This window comes from Bos taurus, chromosome 1 (assembly GCF_002263795.3).
Source record: "Bos taurus isolate L1 Dominette 01449 registration number 42190680 breed Hereford chromosome 1, ARS-UCD2.0, whole genome shotgun sequence".
NCBI classification, from domain to species: Eukaryota; Metazoa; Chordata; class Mammalia; order Artiodactyla; family Bovidae; genus Bos; species Bos taurus.
The window spans coordinates 10,297,102-10,310,714 of NC_037328.1; the positions used below are offsets into that span (position 1 = coordinate 10,297,102).

At 42.3% G+C, this 13,613-nt stretch overlaps 1 protein-coding gene across 7 annotated transcripts in view; it reads left to right on the plus strand.

Annotated features, from left to right (window-relative positions):
- APP (amyloid beta precursor protein) overlaps window positions 1–13,613 on the plus strand; it is a 312,207-nt gene that overhangs the window by 65,333 nt on the left and 233,261 nt on the right. For all 7 annotated transcript variants that reach the window (XM_005201137.4, XM_005201138.4, XM_005201139.4 and 4 more), the window contains exon 2: window positions 3,289–3,456. In XM_005201137.4, coding sequence (XP_005201194.1) covers window positions 3,289–3,456 — 168 coding nt within the window. The remainder of the gene's footprint in view (window positions 1–3,288; window positions 3,457–13,613) is intronic.

The following is a 13,613-nucleotide window of genomic DNA, read 5'->3' on the forward strand; positions in this document are numbered from 1 at the left end:
TGGAGAAAAATACTTCCCTTTCTCAGGAAGTTATATGTAACCTTTGAGAAAATTGTTCCAAGGGTGGGAATGTAAACCACACTATAAGAGTCTTAAGAAGCAGGTAAGAAGGTGGTATCACTGAGTATTTAAATCACCATCTGATAGGATTTGTTGGAAAAAATGAAAAAATAATAGTTCTTCTGGAGCAAAGATAGGTAAACTGGGGGCCACTGGCCAGATCTGGTCTATTGCCTGTTTTATGAAGAAAATGTTCCTATGAAGCACCACACCCATGTTGTCTGCGGCTGCTTTTGCACTGCAGCAAGGGACGTAAGGGCTTCCCAGTTGGCGCTAGCGGTTAAGAACCTGCCTGCTAATGCAGGAGACATAAGAGACACAAGTTCGATCCCTGCGTCAGGAAGATCCCCTGGAGGAGGGCACGGCAACCCACTCCAGTATTCTTGCCTGGAGAATCCCATGGACAGAGGAGCCTGGCGGGCTGACGTCCATAGTGTTGCAGAGAGTCCAACATGACTGAAGCGACTCAGCGCACACACAACAGAGTTGAGCAGGTACGAGAGACTGTACGGTTCACAAAACCTGAAATATTTACTATCTGGCCTTTGACATAGAAAATATGTTGACCCTCCCTGCTCTAGAATATAACAGAATGGAAGGAAATATGTTTTGTCTATTTGCTTTTTTTTTTTCAGTAGAGGAGATCCGAACATGTTTGTGGATGTATTGTGAAGCTGGAGAAAAGGAAGAACTTATTGGGTATCTTATTGTTGTGTAATAGGTTACCTCAAAACTAATGGTTTAGAATAACAAAGACTTATTATCTCACTTTCTGTGGATTGAGAATTTGGGAGTGTCTTCTGGGTGGTTCTGGCTCGAGTTCTTTCTTGAGGTTTCAGTCATGTCAGCAGATGAAGGCTTGATGAGGCTGTAGGGTGTTTCCAGGCTCATTAATGTTGCTGTTAACAGGAGACCTCGATTCCACATTACATGGGCCTCTCCAAAGGGCTGCTTGAGTGTCCTTTCAAAGTGGCAGCTGGACACCCGCTCCTTCCCAATACCAAGTGATCCCAGAGAGCAGCGAAGCAACCCTAATGCCCTTTACAGCCTTGCCTTGGAAAACATATATCATTTTTGCCCTATTTTATTTGCTGCAGCAGAAAAACCCTGAATATTTTATGGATGACAGTGATGAGAGCATTAATCTAGGAAGTAGGGACTAGTGGGACTCTTGGAAACTGGCTGCCATGGGGGAGAGAAATTGATACCTCATGTTCCTTGAGGGGAGGATTTGGAATGAAGGGCTTTCGTGTTGACAAGGAGATAGAAACTGTGGTGAACTCACTGTGGAGAATCTGAGGTACAGAGAAATGCTGAAATAGAGAGGGGGGGAGTTTATTCAACAAAATTATTGCCAACCATGGTAAAAGATCATTAGTCTCCCTGTTCAGTTAGGGGTAAGTTCTCGAGATTCTTAGACTGGAAGTCTTTGGGACAAGAATGAGTTTGAGCAGAATAAAGTACCATGGCGAATACAATGGTGATTTCATTGTTAGATTTTCAATTCCTTGACAGTGGAATTTAAAAATAAATGTATTAATACATAAATTTTATGTATTTATATTATAAATATATTTTATGTCCTTCATTGCATCTAATATGGGGGGCCTTGTCTATAGGTATCTGACTACTTGACTTTCTTGCAATGTTATTATCTTACTACTTAATTCAGTAAAATGGACAAAATTTTTATGCTGTTTTTTGAGGATCAAGGCGTTGAATTTACTCTTATTCCGTCAAGAAAACTGTGAAAGTTAACGTTTGTGGAGCATTCTGCTCAGACGGTTTCTTTGCGTCTGTTGGAGCATGGGCCTCTCGGTTTCCGACCTGGAAATTACAGAGGAATTCCCTGGTGGCTCAGATGGTAAAGCATCTGCCTACAATGCGGGAGACCCGGCTTCAATCCCTGGGTCGGGAAGATCCTCTGGAGAAGGAAATGACAACCCACTCCAGTACTCTTGCCTGGAAAATCCCATGGACGGATGCTGGGTAAAGCCCCAAACTGGGGAGCTGAGGGATCCCAGCTACTCTGCTGATGATCCAGTACTATGGTTTGCATTGCTGTTTGTTATCTCGGGCATCAGAGAAACAGAATCTTACTAAATACATTTTACAAAGCAGAACTAGAAATGTTGAAAATGTTACCTGAAACATGGTTTTAGAGATTGTGCCCAGGAGCTTTTGCTCAGGTCTGAGAGGTCTCAGTTGGGTTTACTGCAAGATTTTTTTTTTTTTTTAAAGGATAAAAATCCTCTTAGGGATTTATGGACAAAATATATATGATGATGACTAGAATGGACAGATGTTTGATCTATTTTTACATTTCTGTGGGAAGAAGTGTCAGGAAGCTCTTTCTTTAACCGAAATCTCTTGATGTAATTTTAGTGTTGTTGTTTTTTTCCCTCCTGTGAGCAATTTTTAGACATGATACAAGTTATTCTAGAATCGCCCGGTTCCCAGCTACATGAATGGCTTCTGTTGGGAGTTAACTCTTCTTGGCATGGACCTCACACATTTCCTCTGCAGCTGGATTTAACCAGGGAGGAATTACTTGGCCACCATGTCCTGTCTTTTGCTACTTTGGTTTTGAATAAGACTTTCACTCTTGCCAATTTATTTTTCATCTCTTGCTGATTTTTTTTTCCTTTTTGAGCTATCAGAACCTCGTAAGTGGGGTAGTGTGGATATTTCAGAACTTCCATTTTCCCCTTTTAAAAATATTTATATGGGAAATTCCCTGGTGGTCCAGTGGTTAGGACTCAGTGCTTCACTGCTGTGACCCAGGATCAATCCCTGCTCGGAGAACTAAGATCCCACAAGCTGTGTGGCGTGGCCAATATGTGTGTATATATATGCTGTGCTGTGCTTAGTCGCTCAGTCCTGTCCTACTCTTTGCAACCCCATGGACTATAGCCCACCAGGCTGCTCTGTCCATGGAATTCTCCAGGCAGGAATACTGGAGTAGGTAGCCATTCCCTTCTCTAGGGCATCTTCCCGACCCAGGGATCAAGCCCAGGTCTCCTACATTGCAGGCAGATTCTTTACCATCTGAGCCACCGGGGAAGCCCAGCACACATAAAGCTTTACCCATGGAGACTGATAATTGAGAGTTCCCAAGAATAGAGCTGTTTTTTGCATATGTCCATGCCATGTTTCTTCATAGCCCTTCCTCCAGCCTCCACCCCAGAGCTATGGATTTCTGTAACTAACCGAAAGCTCCTTTTGCAGGTGCCCACTGACGGCAATGCCGGGCTGCTTGCGGAACCCCAGGTGGCCATGTTCTGTGGCAAGCTGAACATGCACATGAACGTGCAGAACGGGAAGTGGGAGTCGGACCCGTCGGGGACCAAAACCTGCATCGGCACCAAGGAGGGCATCCTGCAGTACTGCCAGGAAGTGAGTCTCCGTGCTGGCCGGCGGTTCATGCTGGGCCACATGCGCGCTTCTTGTTCATTTAACTTCTTTCATGTTTGTATTTTATCATTTGCAGTGAACATCTTGGTTCCTAATGATTCCCCATACCATATTTATTGGCTGTATCCTACAGTATGCATGAATATTTTTGAAATTATTTACTAAATTTCCTAAACTATTAGTAAAACCAATTTAAGTATAATCTTGTATGTAAAATATACTTCCATTTTTTTAAAAAAGAGGAAACACTCAACTGAGCAAACTTGAAGGTATCTTGGCACTTCTGTTTATCTTTAGAGTGTATCCCACTATGGCTGTGTAGTCAAGGTATTGTGTTTAAAAGTAACTAGAAATTGGGAGATTGGGATTGACACATACACACTACTATATATAACCAATAAGAACCTACTGTACGGCACAGGGAACTCCACTCAACACTAATGGTCCATGGGAAAATAATCTAAAAAGGAACATAGATAACCGACTGATCTTGCAGTACAGCAGAAACTAACATAAATGAACTATACTCCAATAAAAACTCTCTAGAAATAAATAAAAGTGACTAGAATTAACTTTGTTATCAATTTGATATATTTTAGCTTGTTTATCTGTTTAGATTTAATTTTAGTTTTTCACTCCTTCTTGTTACTATTTGAAAACGTAAAACACTTAGATTATTGAAACACTAAAGTAAGAAGTTGCCCTCTGAAATCTCACTTGCCACCCATCCTCTATTAATAAATATTTTCTTCATTCTTGATTTATCCTTCTTGCAAAAGAAAGAATGGATACTTTTCCTTTTTTTCTTATAAAAAAGGTAGCTTACAGTAAGTACTGTTCTGTGCTTTGCTTTTTTAACATAACTTTTAGATCCTGGAAATCACTCCCTTGCCATTTGTAGAGATCTTCAGCCTTCATGTAATTTTTCCATTTTTTCTTGCCATTTTCCAATTTTCTTGCCATTATTGTATAGGGTATTTTTTAAAATTAATTCAGTTTAAAATAACTGGAGTCGGGAAAGCTTGGAAAATCTGGGGCTGCACAGAGTCAGACACAACTGAAGCGACTTAGCAGCAGCAGCAAGGCATGTTATCCCACATTTCTAGATAGTTATATATTCCTACAATATGTGACTCTTTGTGTTTTAAGAACTTTTCAAGGAATTAGTCTTATACCTCTTGACAAAGCAAAATTTCTTATCTTCCATAAACAAGAGATAACCTACCAACGTTTTCTTTATTATAATCTTTTATGTACAAGAAGATTTTCTTTGACCTTTTTGGATTCAAAATGTGTGTTAATGAAATATATATATATACCCACATGTATATTTTCATTGATAGCACTATAAGAAAAGACCATCTCTAAATTCTCCTGTGTTTTGAAAAGCAAAATGGCATGGTGTTATCACAGTCTATTGCATATCAAGTTATTTCTGTCTTGAAGGAGTATGAACCATGATGTGAAAAGATACTTCTTTGTACTTAAGTAGAAATCACTAATATTTGCATTCTTTATATTTTTCTAAAAAAATTTATTATATAAGCGCTGATAACAAATTTACTTTGCCTAGCTATGACATTTCTAAAATACACATTTTTGGAAATAATATTCACATTCAATTGAAGAGTTCCTATAGTACAGTTTTGTGGGTAAATTACGAGTTTGGTAAATTGGGACTCTGCATGCATGCTTATAGGTTTTAGATACTATTTTACTTTTCTGGATACACCTGCAGATTAATGAATATTAAATTCATTTTTCTGAAGGCTGCAACTCATTTATTTAATGACATTGATTGTATCATTTTCTGTTGAATGACCCTTTTGATGTACATATCATAGTTAGCATCTAAGGTTTTCTTCAGTGTCAGTTATAAATAGTCAGATGTTTTTACTTGCATGATGACTCTATAAAAATCACTCTTCATAACCCTGAGAACAACCCTTATTCCCACTCCACTTAGAGATCCCACTAACGCCTGGGTAGCTTCGCTTCCTGTTTTAGTCTGCTGCTTGTCCCAGAGCTAAGCCACAGAATTGTTCTTTCCAGTCCCAGACTTTGCCAGATTGTTGGTGGTCATAGCGTGGTGGGAGTGGGTGGGGAGAGGGAGAATGAGCCCTTGGGTGTTTCTCCTTCGTCTTGAAATTCTGGTCTTACCTGCTTGTCTCAGCTCACCACCCACAGAGATCATGTACAAGCATGCATACAGGCCAGAGTCTTAAGATGGATTAGACAAAAGTTAGGCTAGAGAAGTAAGAAAGGGTCCAAACATCAGGCCTTGTGAGCCCTTTTAATGAATTTGGTCTCTTCTGTTAACAACAGGCTTCCCTGTGGCTCAGCTGGTAAAGAATCTGCCTGCAATGCAGGAGACCTGGGTTCAATCGCTGGGTTGGGAAGATCCCCTGGAGAAGGGAGAGGCTACCCACTCCAGTATTCTGGCCTGGAGAATTCCATGGACTGTACCCCTGGAGAAGGAAAAGGCTACTGCCCTCTCCAGTATTCTGGCCTGGAGAATTCCATGGATTATATAGTCCTTGGGGTCACAAAGAGTCAGACACAACTGAGCAACTTTTACTTTTAGAGAAGGAAATGGCAACCCACTCCAATATTCTTGCCTGGAGAATTCCATGGACAGAGGAGCCTGCTGGGCTATAGTCCATGGGGTCACAAAGAGTCGGACACAACTGAGTGACTTAATACTTCTTCTTTCACTTTCACGTCTGTGACAACAAAAGTGTCCCTGAAGGTGTTTTTTTTGTTTTTTTTTTTTTAAGGAGAATAACTACATTAGCATTTCCCTCTTGCTTGGTCACTCTGACTGCATATCCAATTTCTCAGTTTCCTGGGGACCAACTGGAGCTTATTCTTCCCCCTCACCCTATTCCACCAGTGACTGTAGGCTGTCAAGGTTTTAGACCCCATGACCTAGCAGGTAGGAGAAGGGAGCAGAAGTGAGGAGTCATCCCAGACTTTCCCGAGGAATTTTACTGGTGCTTAGATGTTAGGAGGGAGAAGGCAATGGCAACCCACTCCAGTCCTCTTGCCTGGAAAATCCCAAGGGCGGAGGAGCCTGGTAGGCTGCAGTCCATGGGGTCGGGAAGAGTCGAACACGGCTGAGCGACTTCCCTTTCCCTTTTCACTTTCAGCATTGGAGAAGGCCATGGCAACCCACTCCAGTGTTCTTGCCTGGAGAATCCCAGGGACGGGGGAGCCTGGTGGGCTGCTGTCTATGAGGTCACACAGAGTCGGACACGACTAAAGCGACTTAGCAGCAGTCGCAGCAGCAGATGTTAGGAGACAAATGCTTGTTTGTGGCTTTTTAAATATATCTTTCATTAAAAATATTTCAGTGCAAGATGATTATATAAATACTTTTCTAGAGCCCAATGGTTCTCTCTTCCTTCTTCGAACATATATCTCTGGGTGCCAAGGATACAGTAACAAGTAGAACACAGGACCTGTTCTTAAAGGAGGATCTCAGGGGCAAGAAAGGCTTACAGAAAATTGAATGGTGATGATGTTGGTACATGGTGATAATGTTGATGATGCTAGTGCCATCTAAATTTTATTGAGCATTAACAAGGTATTAAGCTACCTTGCCAGGTGTTTGCCCTCATTTTACCCTCATGATGCCTCTGGGGAAGAATCCTAAGAAAGAACCCTGGTGAGTTGCAACCTTAAGAGAATTAAAGTAAATCAATGGAAGATAAGCAGTAGCTAGAAACTAAGGCTCAGAACCAGGAGGTATTGTGTGCTGGAAGTCAAGCTAGGTTAGTATCTAAACGAGAGAAATGATGGGGGTGCAAATGGGATTAAGACCACAAGTTCAGTTCAGGTCAGTTGCTCAGTCGTGTCCTACTCTTTGCAACCCCATGAACTGCAGCACGCCAGGCTTCCCTGTCCATCAGCAACTCCCAAAGCTTGCTCAAACTCATGTCCATCGAGTCGGTGATGCCATCCAACCATCTCATCCTCTGTCGTCCCCTTTTCCTCCTGCCTTCAGTCTTTCCCAGCATCAAACCAGAAGTGGTTGAAGTGTAATTTTTGACAAGGCAAATCATGACTGTGTTGCACAATGAATGCATATCAAAGACTTTCCTCAATTCGTTAATCAATCAGATAACCTCTAAGGTGTTATGCAGTTTGACTTGAAGAGATTTAAATTCATTTTCAACAGACTTCATTCCCAGGGCTGTGAATAGGACTCATCCGATCTGCAGTGCATGAAGCAGGAAGCATCTGCACTGCTATCAGATCAGTATCTGCCCCTGCAGGTAGCCTTGTTGCTGTTGTCCAGTTGCCCAGCCCCATGTCCTGCTCTTTGCAACAGGCTTACCTACAGCCAGTCAGTCAGAAGAACATACCCCATTGAATCAGATCTCGTTTCCCCAGCACTCCCAGACTCTGGAAGACAACACCTGTATTTCACTGCTGAGACACCCAGTACATAATCTCTTTTGTCCATTTCTGAATCATGGACGTTGTTTTATAATAAAACAGCCTCCTAACTTGGCAAATGGGAGAGCAGTTTTGAGGGAATAGCATGGGAGGAAAGTGAAATTGTGGTTGGTTACAGGAAGAATAACATGTCTGGGTGATGCAGCCATCTGTGGCCTCTTTGAGGAAAGACCAAGAGGCAAAGAACTTGTGAGCAATTCACGGGAAAGGGAGAGGCTTTGTTTTTTGTTGGGCTTTGTCTTTTAAAGGGAAGGAACCTAAGCTGAGGAAATTGTAGGAAGAGTAGGTGTCCATCATATGAAAACTAGGCTCAAGTGTTAATAAAAATAGAGAGAAATGAGATCCTGTTCATAAGTGATTAGCTGAGTCTTAGAAAAGAAAAATGAGGAAGAAGGGTGAATTTAGTCAGTTTATATTGACAGGTGCTTGAAATCCACTTGTACATGGAGAATATTTTTTCCTACTGATGGAGAGAATCTTAGGGTGGGGATAACTTACAGAATTTTTAAAGCGGCATCCAGAAACTGGATCCTCAGACATTGGAACCGAAACTCAGTGCTTCCTGGAATTTCTCTGTTGGGATCTCTTGTTATCTGCTTATCCTTATCCTTTATGTTCACCTCATTATATCTGCATAAGATGGGCTTCCCCTAGGAGGTCAGGGAAAATGGCAGCCAGTAGCTCTGGGAATGTGTCTTCCCAGCTTGGAATTCCAACCTCATCCTGGTAGTTCACACGCTTAATTCCCAGCAGGGAATTCCCGTTGTTCCTGCTTTTGGTCACGCACCTATCTTGGGACCCGTCATCATAGCCACCAAGGACTCAGTACTGGGACTGGCTTGTCGTGGTCATGAGGGTGTATGGTTTGTTTGGTAAGCCAAGCAGAGCCACCTGGTGCAGGGAGAGGAGCTCTTGCCATCTGAGGAAATTCAGAGTACATCATGATTTTAAACAACTTTTGGGAAGGTATGAGGGGGCGGTGTTGTTGGTGAGATATTCGCTCAGAACCTTTAAACGGTGTTTGACTTTTTCTATTGAATAATACCTCCTAAATGGTCAACTTGTAACATTCCTTATTTGTATTTTAGAGTCTTCCTACTATTTGCCATGTTGCAGGTAGTCTGAAATTTTTCTTTTATAGCTAGAAATACCTTTCATTTGTAAGACTGAATACTTTTGTGGGCTGTTGGGAAATGGTTTTTTTTTTCCATTTTTTTTTTTAAACTCCATGTTTTTATTTTAGATGATTGTTTGATTCCTTGTTAATATAACCAAGGAAAATAATGTTCATAATTTTTTCAGCTCTCCTCACAGGTTTTGTAAGATACATTATTTTTGTATTCTTAAAGTTTAATATTATGGTCTGTTCTATTGCCATAATTCTCAGTCATAGGTTCTGCCTTTAACTTGATTCATTGTTTGCAGCCAATCCTTTCAGCAAAGGATCTCATTTTCTATATTTTTGATTCCTCTCTTTCTTTGAATGCCATCATCTTGCTGCTACTGCTGCTAAGTCGCTTCAGTCGTGTCTGACTCTGTGTGACCCCATAGATGGCAGCCCACCAGGCCCCGCCATCCCTGGGATTCTCCAGGCAAGAACACTGGAGTGGGTTGCCATTTCCTTCTCCAATGCATGAAAGTGAAAAGTGAAAGTGAAGTCGCTCAGTCGTGTCCGACTCTTAGCGACCCCATGGACTGCAGCCTACCAGGCTCCTCCGTCCATGGGATTCTCCAGGCAAGAGTACTGGAGTGGGGTGCCATTGCCTTCTCCTGCCGTCATCTTAGTTATTTCCTCAAGTTGTTCTTATTAAACAATAACTTAGTTATGTATAGAATTCCAGGTTGACAGGTATTTTTGTTTAGCACCTTTAAGGTATATATATCCTGGGACCTACCATTGTGCAGATTCCCATTTTTTAATATACCAAACTGTCTCCATTTACGGTGCTCTTCATTTACTGATTATTTTCTCTCAATAGTGATGAATCATTTTTTTCTTTATGTTCTCAGTTCCTCTTGTGACCAAAACACAGATGTTTTAGAGACAGCTGGCTGAGTCAGAGAGGCAGCTGTGAGCAGTCTGTGATCCTAGGACAGAATGAAAGCAACTGAACTCATGACTATGACCTCATTTTGACCTTTTGCTAACCAATTTAACTCACTTGTTAATTTGTTTTTCCAAAGAATTGCCTGTATAGCTGCACCTCCTGTCTGTTGGTGCTTAGCGTAGTGTGATGTGTCAAATATTATTATTTTGATGGTGAATTATCTAGTCCATGTCCTTTATAGTCTCATGCTTCTCTCGTTTTATATTCCCTGCTACTGGTTGTTTTGTCATTATTATTATTTTTCTTTTTTATTTTGTGTTTTGGTTGTGCTGGGTCTTCATTGCCACACAAGGGCTTTCTCTAATTTTGGTGCATGAGCCTTTAATTGCAGTGGTTTCTTCTGTTGCTGAACACAGGTTCTAGGGTGCAGTAGCTTAGTTGCTCGGTGGCATGTGGGATCTTCCCAGACGAGGGATCGAACCCATGTTTCCACATTGGCAGGCAGATTCTTAATCACTGAATCACCAAGGAAGTCCTGGTTGTTATTATTAATACTGGCATTTTTGCCTCCTGATTTCTTTGGTCCTATCATTGGTCGTGGGCAAGGTTAGGAAGAAAAAAGTAAAAATTGAGGCTTCCCAGGTGGTACTAGTGGTAAAGAACCCACCTCCCAATGCAAGAGATGCAGGTTCAATCCCTGGGTCGGGAACATCTTCTGGAGAAAGAGATGGCATTCCACTCCAGTACTCTTGCCTGGAAAATCCCATGGACGAGGATCCTGGCAGGCTACAGACCATGCGGTCACAAAGAGTCTGAGATAGCTGAGCCATTGAGCATGCACCTTAACTCCTGGTGAAAAGCCCTTATAAAGTTTGATTGGGAAAATAGTTTGAAACTTAAGTTTGTGTAATCAGCATTTTATCTCATTTCATCCACATTCTTGGTACCCATACAAACATACCCATACAGTTATGTTTCTGCCTAGTCATCGTTTAAATACTGGGCACTTTTGAAATATAAAAATTTTCTTTACATTTTTTTAATTAGCACAGTGAGTACCATTCTTTTATTTTTCTCCATCAAATGTGTATTGAGGACTGGTATAGACTAAATATTTGTGTCTTTCCCAAAATTCTTCTCTGGTGGCTCAGTCAGTAAAGAGTCTGCCTGCAGTGTGGAAGACCCAGGTTTGATCCCTGGGTGAGGAAGATCCCCTGGAGAAGGAAATGGCAAGCCACTCCAGGATTCTTGCCTGGAGAATTCCATGGACAGAGGATCCTGGTTGGGCTACAGTCCATGGGATCACAAGGAGTAGGACACGACTGAGTGACTAACACTCACTTTTTCCCAAAATTCATATGGTGAAGCCTTAAGTTCCACTGGGATAGTGTTTGGAGGTGGAAACTTTGGTAGATAATCAAGGTTAGATGAGGTCATGGCGGTGGGACCTTCACGATGAGATTGGCACCCCTATAAGAAAAGACACCAGAGAACTTGCAGAGTTTGCTTTTACTGCCCTGCTCACATAAAGAGGGGTGGTGAGCACCCAGAGAGAAGGTGGCAGTCTGCAAACCAGCAAGAGAACCTTCAACAGAACTCAACTCTGCTGGCACCCAAGACTTCCAGCCTCCAGGACTGTGAGAAGATAAATTCCTGTCACTTAAGCCAACCAGTTGATGAGTTTGTTACGGTAGCCTTAGCTAAGACTGGGACTTACTTTAACTCCTTTGGGCAAAAGGATTATAGGCTCAAGGTGTCACTGAGAATTACAGTTCCTAAAGATCCTGCTTTATAAAACATTTTAACCAACACTTGTCCCTGACTCAGCATGAGTCATCATTTAGCAGCTGCTTGTGGACGGCCTGTTGTTGGCACAGAGACTGGGACTGAATGAGGCTGGTGCTCGGCACTGCTTCCTGCACTGACAGTGAAGTGAAAGGCACTCAGTCCTGTCTGACCCTTTGCGACCACATGGACTCTACAGTCCACGGAATTCTCCAGGCCAGAATGCTGGAGTGGGTAGCCTTTCCCTTCTCCAGGGGATCTTCCCAACCCAGAGATCAAACCCAGGTCTCCCGCATTGCAGGCGGATTCTTTACCAGCTGAGCCACAAGGGAAACCCCTCATAAAATGACAGAGCCCCCTCCATAAAATGACCTTGGGGTCCTCTCCTGCAGAGACTGTTTCTTTCCATTGACAGAATTCCAAAGAAATTTTTAGCAAGAATTGAGGGTTGTTGGCCCATCATCCACATTTGCCCTGAGTTTATTTTTGCCCAGTTAAGATGCAGGTGCTGTGATAACGCTCAATAAACATATAAACATGGTCTTCAATATTCAGTTAAACCTACCAAATGATCACTAAATACACTCCCTGAAAACAGGAAGCAAACCCTAGATTATTCTTTATGTGACCCTGTGGTAATACATTCTGTTGAATTTTTTTTTTTTTTAGTAGTACTCTTCTTCTTTTTTTTTAAATTTTTACTTATTTCTTTTTGTTTGGCTGTGTTGGGTCTTATTTGCAGCACATGGGAGCTTTAATCTATGTTGTGGTATGAGGAATCCTTGATTGCCGCATGTGGGATCTAGTTCCCTGACCAGGGCTAGAACCTGGGCCCCCTGCATTGGGGACCTCAGAGTCTTCGCCACTGGACCACCAGGGAAGTCCTAGCTCTACCATTGCCTGTTGATGAACTGTGTCTTCCAGCAGTTACCCCCTCCCCTTCAGTCTTGGTTGGACATGAGACTTGTTTTAACCAGCAGAATGGAATGGTAGTGACACTGGTTTACTTCTGGGTGTGAGACTTAAGAAGGCCTGGAAATTTCCCCTTTTGCACTCTGGGAAGGAAGCCATGGGGAGAAACCCGAGTGGAAGAGAATGGAGGCCCTCATTCAGTTGCCCTTCCTTGCGATACTCTAGCTGATAGCATGTGAAGAAGAATCACTTGGTCAATTCACAGAGTTGTCAGGAGTTCTAATTATTATAGTGCAGTTTGCCTCTAAGTTGGCTCCCAAAGTGCTCACCTCCCCTCTGGAATTCACATCCGTGCATAGTCTCCTCCCACTGTGCAGGAGGATGCTACAGAAAAGATGCATGTGATGTTTGAAGCTAGATCATAAAAGGCACGTGGCTTCTACCTTGCATACTTTTGCTGTGTTGGAAGCCAGCCGCCGGGTCGTGAGGATACTCAAGCAGCTCCGGAGACATGTACATGTGCTAATACGGACCTGAGTGTTCCTGCCAGCAACCAACACTCACTTGCCAGGCAACTAGGAAACTACTTGGAAGTGGATCCTGTAGTCTAGTGAAGGCTTCATTTGACTGGAGCCGTAGCTGACATCTTGACTGCACCCTTTTACAAGTCAGGATCACTCAGCTAAGCCACTTCCAGATTCCTGACCCACAGAAACTGTGAGATAAGAGATGCTTCCTGTTTGAAGCTACTAAGTTTGGGGATAGTTTGTGTGCAATAATAGATGACCACAACAGACGCTCCCTTGATGATTGTTTGTGGTCCTCTGGTAGTCCTCTGGTAGAAAAAAAATTCCTTCATTCTATACTAGATGGAGAAAGTGCTGCCATCACAGAAACAATTTGAAAATAACTATATAAATTATTCATCATCTA